The sequence below is a fragment of the Octopus bimaculoides genome, chromosome 4 (assembly GCF_001194135.2).
Source record: "Octopus bimaculoides isolate UCB-OBI-ISO-001 chromosome 4, ASM119413v2, whole genome shotgun sequence".
Classification (NCBI taxonomy): Eukaryota; Metazoa; Mollusca; class Cephalopoda; order Octopoda; family Octopodidae; genus Octopus; species Octopus bimaculoides.
In genome coordinates, this window is record NC_068984.1 from 15,558,503 (window position 1) to 15,565,107 (window position 6,605).

Here is a 6,605-nt window from a genome sequence, read left to right on the forward strand (position 1 = left end):
CATGTCCATGGGAATTCAAAAAGGTGCCCATGGTTGTTGCTGGAAAGATGGTGGAATTGGTCAGTTTCATAATTGCTGGATTTCATGTTCTGATTATAGACCTTCATGAAGATTTAAAGCAATAAGTTATTTATTCTATTTTTTGCCCTCTCATTGTTTTCAGAAAGTTTCAGTTGTTTAACTCAAATTCCTTCAAAAAAATAAAAACATATCTGGAAAATATGAAAACTAAAAGAAGCAGCACATATGCTAGGACACAACAACCTCCTAAGCAGACTGAGTTCAGATATGAGCAGCATATGGGAACCGGTATTAAAGAAGGATAGAAAAATATTAGATTTATAAGCCCTAAAGTTCACTCAATAATTGACCATGGGCATATGGCGTAGTGGTTAAGAGCGCAGGCTACTAACCCCAAGATTCTGAGTTCGATTCCAAGCAGTGACATGAACACTAATAATAATAAAAACATGTCTGTTGTACATTTTTTTTACTTCTTATACTTTAAACTGCTATTTTATTAAAAATCTTTCCAATGTCTTCTTTGCTTATACAGGTTCGTTAGTGAGGCCAAAAGTTGTACGAAGCGTGCATTATTGTCCTGCAACAAAGAAGGTTATAGAACGACGATACACTGACTTGACTTCATTAGAAGCTTTCCCAACAAGTGCAGTTTACCCAACTAAAGTAAGTAATATACAAAAGAATCTATTTTGGGTCAGACAGAGTTTATTGAGGTGGATTGTCTATGTTGGGATGCCCTTCCTGTTGCAAACCCTCATCTGTTTCCATGCTCAGACATTTTTCTTTCAGAATATTGGAAACAAATGACACTGCTTGTATGATGGTGACACTCATTTACAATTATCATGCTCTGTCAAGATAAGGAGACACTAACATAAACAACTCAGATACATACACACATATATATTACCCAATCTACTTGCAAGGGTTTAGTTGGCCTGGTTCTATAATAGAAGACTCAAAATGTCAAGCAGTTGGACTGGACTCAAGATCATGTTATTGGGAAGCAATCCCTGCACCTGTTGACCATGATGATAATCATCATCATCATCATCTTAACATTTCCCATGATTGTATGAATTGGTTGTCTCTGTTTTACATTGGTGTCAGTATTCCCATGATCCTATGTCACCTTGTCTCAACTTCCTCAAATTTGACCTCATCACGTCTCACATTGCTATTGTTCTTCCTCAGCATTAAATAGTGCCCACTGCTAACAGACACAACTTTATATCATTCAGCAGGTATACCTAACTTACCTGCACAGAACAGATGTCTTTGATAACTGGCAACTCTCTCACCTCAGTTGCCCTGCCGTACAAGTTAATGCTATACATATATTGTATTGTGCTCATCTAATTTGCCTATGCAACTTTTCCACATTCAGTGCATATATTTCACAACCATGTAACATTCTATTCATCTGTTTCACACACTATCCTTTTTACCATAGAATTTCTACTCCTTTCTTATGGTCACACATAGTGCGGGTGACACGTAAAAGCACCCACTACACTCTGAGTGGTTGGCGTTAGGAAGGGCATCCAGCTGTAAAAACTCTGCCAAATCAGATTGGAGCCTGGTGTAGCCATCCGGTTTCACCAGTCCTCAGTCAAATCGTCCAACCCATGCTAGCATGGAAAGCGGACGTTAAATGATGATGATGATGATGATACATAATTACTTTTGGAAATCTTGTATTTTTAAGCTTTTAAGCAGACATCTCCATCTTATTGTTAGACTCAAGAGTGAAAGCTCTTTGGCAATGAATCGAAAGGAATACAAGATTGGTGCTTTAAAATCAAAGAAATCAAAAGGAATAAAATTCCTTTGAATACAATTCCTTTGAATCAAAAGGAATATAAGATTGGTGTTTTAACGTTTGAAGAATTCTGCAGCATTTAACTTAATATCTTAACATAAGATGATGAAAATATTACTGAAATGTCTCATTTGTCTTGAAGGTGCAACTTTCAAAAGTCTTAATCTCAAGTAACATTTTTAAAAATCTTTTTTCTCTAAACATCTCTTGCTAAATATATTGTCATTTTAGGATGAAGATGGAAATTTACTGGAGACTGAATATGGCCTTTCTGCATACAAAGACCACCAAACATTTTCAATTCAGGTAAATCTAATCTTCCTTGTAAATTCTAAAAATAAAAAGTTTTGAATTGGCGGGTATAATTCTTGAGATATTTAGCTTTAAATTTATGCAGTTTTTCTCTATCTATAATTTATGTTAAATAATGATAGGATGAAGTACAATTATGTTTCTAGTGAAATTAAGATATGAAGTAAAAAGCTTCCAAATTGAATTTAGGCTATGTCAGTTTTTGATGAAAATATACGTTATACTGATTCCTAGTTACAGCAAACATAGGACATTAAAAGTAAAATGCGGAAGACTTATTGGTGCATTCATTCATAGCATATACTTTTAGGGTTATGTATTGATATTTTAACCCTTTCGATACCAACCTGGCTGAAACCGCCTCTGTAATACAAATCTTCTACCAAACCTCAGTTACAATTTATGTTCCTAACACTAGCTTAACAATAACTAAGTTATTTTACTAAATTCTTTGTTATGTTTAAAATTAATTGAAAGAAACACAGAGCATCTCAAAATAAATACGGTTAACAAAAGGGTTAAAAGCTGGATTAAATTCATGTAATTTGCAAACCAATTTAGTGTGGTGTTTTATTTGTTATGTGAAACAATTTTATTTTTTGTTCATCAGGAAATGCCTGAAAAGGCTCCAGCAGGCCAACTTCCTCGATCTATTGATGTTATTGCTGATGATGATTTGGTTGATTTATGCAAGGTTGGTGCATTTGCTTTCTCTTGAATCAGTTTTCACATATTTAATACATGCCTTTGTATTCTGAGGTGCACAGATACTGCAGTTTCCACTGAAAAAGACAATAGTTTCATTACACCCATCATGTATACATGTGTTTGTTGCCTATCATTGCTTGGCAGCTGGTGAGTTTATGTCCTTGTAACTTAGTGGTTTGGCAAAAGAGATCAATAGAATAAGTACCCAGCTGAAAAAAATAAGTACTGGAGTCAATTCATTTGACTAAAATTCTTCAGGGTGGTGCCCCAGCATGGCCACAGTCTAATGAGAGAAACAAGTAAAAGATAAAATATAATTTCAAATTAGAAATTACACTTCATCATTCAGTTTTGTTATAATTTCTTCTTACAACAAAGATGGGTTTCTTTTGAATTTTAATGTGTTTTTTTTCTCATATTCTTTTTCCTAAATCAAGCCAGGAGACAGAGTACAAGTCATTGGAACTTACAGATGTCTTCCTGGAAAAAAGAATGGATATACATCTGGGACATTCAGGTGAGTTTATTTTTGAAATTTTAAATGATATTGACATGAAATATGACAGTATGAGGTTGGTTAGGATGTGTTCAAGCAACAGTATTTAGCTGTGATTTAATTATGATTTCATGCATATCTTAACTTTTGGCACTTTTCAGAATAAAAATTATTCATTATCTTTTAAAAGCATGTTTGTTTTTGGATGTAGTTTAGAAATAACAACACTGGCATTCTTATACTGAGTGACACAAAACTTAAGATACTTAACTGAAGCTGGTATATGAGGCGACACTTTCTCGAGTACTTTCTTCGAATATTGGCAAAATATATGAAGGGAAACAGTCACAACAAAAATTGAAAAAAAGAAAGTGTTGTCAATTGCACTTTCTGGAGCTTACCTTTTAGTCTCCATTGTCACAATTCTTTCTAATTTTGATACAAAGCCAGCAATTTTGAGGGGTGGGGGCATGTCAGTTATATCAACCTCACTACTTGGCTGATACATAAACTCTGTAAGGATGATTTGGACTCAGAATGTAATGACAAAAAAAATACTTCAGAGCATTTTTCCTGTTGCTCTACCAATTCTGCCAGCTCACTTCCTTTCCATTGCCATAAAACTATTTTTCTCGTTAGTCAAGTAATATTCTTCTCATTAGTCAAGTAATATTCTTGTTTGCTGTCTTAAAAAAAACGATTCATTTGTTTGTAGATGTTTTTACACCAAGATATTTTTATTCCTTCTTGTAGGACTATTCTGATTGCCAACAATGTCCAGCTCCTAAGTAAAGAAATATCGCCTGTCTTTTCTGCTGATGATGTTGCTAAGATTAAAAAGTTTAGCAGACAGAAAAATGTGGTATGGATTTCTCTTCAGTACATGCTTTTATTATTTTAATTCTTCAATTTGTGATACTTAATAGTTTTCCATTACATTTTGAAGGATGTTTTTGAGTTGCTCAGCAAAAGTATGGCACCTTCTATACATGGTCATGAATATATTAAAAAAGCTGTCTTATGCATGTTACTTGGAGGAAATGAAAAAGTTCTTCACAATGGAACGCGGTTAAGAGGGTAAGTGTTTCTCTTTTGAAAAGTTATAAAAACATTTTCAGCTTCAGGTCATTGTAGATCACTAAGTCCTAAGTTTGGAAAATTTTATTTAAAGGGGAAAATAACTTGATAGCGTAAAAGGTTGGGAATCACTGTATTAGTGTTCGCTTTGTACTGAAGAACTGAATTAGTAAAGTATCATTAGATGCACACCAATTTTAGCAACACATATTCAGGGGAACAAAGAGTTTTAGTGTGTTATAGCATGTAATACAGGCCCAACTTTACATATGGGACCTGGAGTGATTTTTTTTTTGTGTGTGGGGGAAAAAAATCTTATAAGCTATCAAATATGGTAAATGCTATTCATATCTAATTAGTAAAAAGACTTACTTTGATAATTAATTTAAAAAGAAACTGAAATACCTTGATCCTTATTGCTTGTAAAAGTATAATCATTATTAATTAATATTAATAGGTAATTTGTTGGCCTTGAAATCTTTAAGTAATGAATTGTTTTTACAAAAAATATGAGTTTATTTTATATTTTTCCTAATTGCAGAGATATTAATATTTTACTTATTGGTGATCCATCAGTTGCAAAGTCTCAAATATTAAGGTAAGTAATCATTTCTAATTATTTCTATAATTAGTAATGATTTGTTAACACATGTAGGTATGTATACTTATATACTTGTGCTTATACTAGAAATCATCATCATTGTCGTTTAATGTCTGCTTTCCATGCTGGCATAGGTCGGACAGTTTGACAGGAACTGTCAAGCTGGAGAGCTGCACCAGGTTCCAGTTGTCTGTTTTGACATAGTTTCTATGGTTGGGTACTTTTAATGTGGCACCAGTATGAGATATATGTGTATATATAATTTGCAAGCAAAGGATTTGTATTTAATATAAACATATAAATGAACCAGTGACAAAGAGCAATAGGTACAGGTGTGAAATTTACTTCCCAGACATGTGGTTTTGGTGTCAATCCTACTGTGCAGCACAATGGCTGAGTGTCTTCTGCTTTAGGCCAACTGAAGCCTTGAATGTTGGTTTGATAGCTGGAAACTGAACTTGGTATCTTGTGATGGCTATAAATGATCATTTCTGTCATATAAGCAATGTTTTGTTTCTAGTCTTCGATGGAAAAATACATCTGCCCATGGGGAAATACTACTTTGCTTGGAGACCGGTGACTGAAAAGCATCTGACCATTGAAAATCTTCCTCAATGAATTCCATCTGATTCATGCAAGCATGGAAAAGTGAACATTAAGATGGTGATGGTGTATGTGATATGATACATTGTGTGTCTTATTAATATATCTTTCTTTAACAATTGATTGCCTCATTTAATGACTTTTAATAGCTTAATAGGGACAGAATTTTGTATGTAGTGTAATATAGTGATGGCCATTAATGGCTTCAAGAATGTTTTATTTAATGTACATGATGTAGTTTGACAAGTCTGCATTTTAACATGGTAACCGTTACATGTACCACTGGTGGTTCATCGCAAACTTCACACATCCACCCTATGCACTACTGGTGGTACATTTTCATAATTTGAGAAAATATTTTATTCTGTATGTTTGACATGGCTTCGAGGGTATTTAAATAACCTGAGTGCTAAATATTAAAGTTTAGTTATGAAATATTGTAAAAATGCAATGAAATTACATTTCCTTGTAATTAAACAGTATACAGTGTGACTTGAAATATGTGCCATCACCAGTTAAGTTGCAGTAACAGGCCAGGGCAGTTAACGTCATCATCACCATCATCGTCGTTTAACGTCCGTTTTCCATGCTGGTATGGGTTGGATCGTTTGACTCAGGTCCGGAGAGCCAGCAGCTGCACTAGGCTCCAGTCTGACCTGGAAACATTTCTACAGCTGGATGCCCTTTCTCATGCCAACCACTCTGAGAGTATAGTGTGTGCTTTTTATGTGCCACCAGCACAGGAGCCAATCAGGAGGGCCTGGCATTGATCATGTTTGGATAGTGCTTTGTATGTGCCACCGGCATGGGAGCCAGTCAGGGAGTACTGGCATCAGCCATGTTTGCATGGTGCTTTGTATGTGCCACCGGCATGGGAGCCAGTCAGGGAGTACTGGCATCAGCCATGTTTGCATGGTGCTTTGTATGTGCCACCGGCATGGGAGCCAGTCAGGGAGTACTGG

The 6,605-nt window shown here is 34.9% G+C and overlaps 1 protein-coding gene across 1 annotated transcript in view; it reads left to right on the forward strand.

Moving 5' to 3' along the window:
* LOC106877107 (zygotic DNA replication licensing factor mcm3) overlaps positions 1-6,605 on the forward strand; it is a 29,600-nt gene that overhangs the window by 11,169 nt on the left and 11,826 nt on the right. Inside the window, exons 5-11 of the mRNA XM_014925904.2 lie at positions 557-687; positions 2,078-2,152; positions 2,769-2,852; positions 3,304-3,383; positions 4,116-4,224; positions 4,309-4,439; positions 4,981-5,037. Of these exons, the coding sequence (XP_014781390.1) occupies positions 557-687; positions 2,078-2,152; positions 2,769-2,852; positions 3,304-3,383; positions 4,116-4,224; positions 4,309-4,439; positions 4,981-5,037 (667 nt within the window). The remainder of the gene's footprint in view (positions 1-556; positions 688-2,077; positions 2,153-2,768; positions 2,853-3,303; positions 3,384-4,115; positions 4,225-4,308; positions 4,440-4,980; positions 5,038-6,605) is intronic.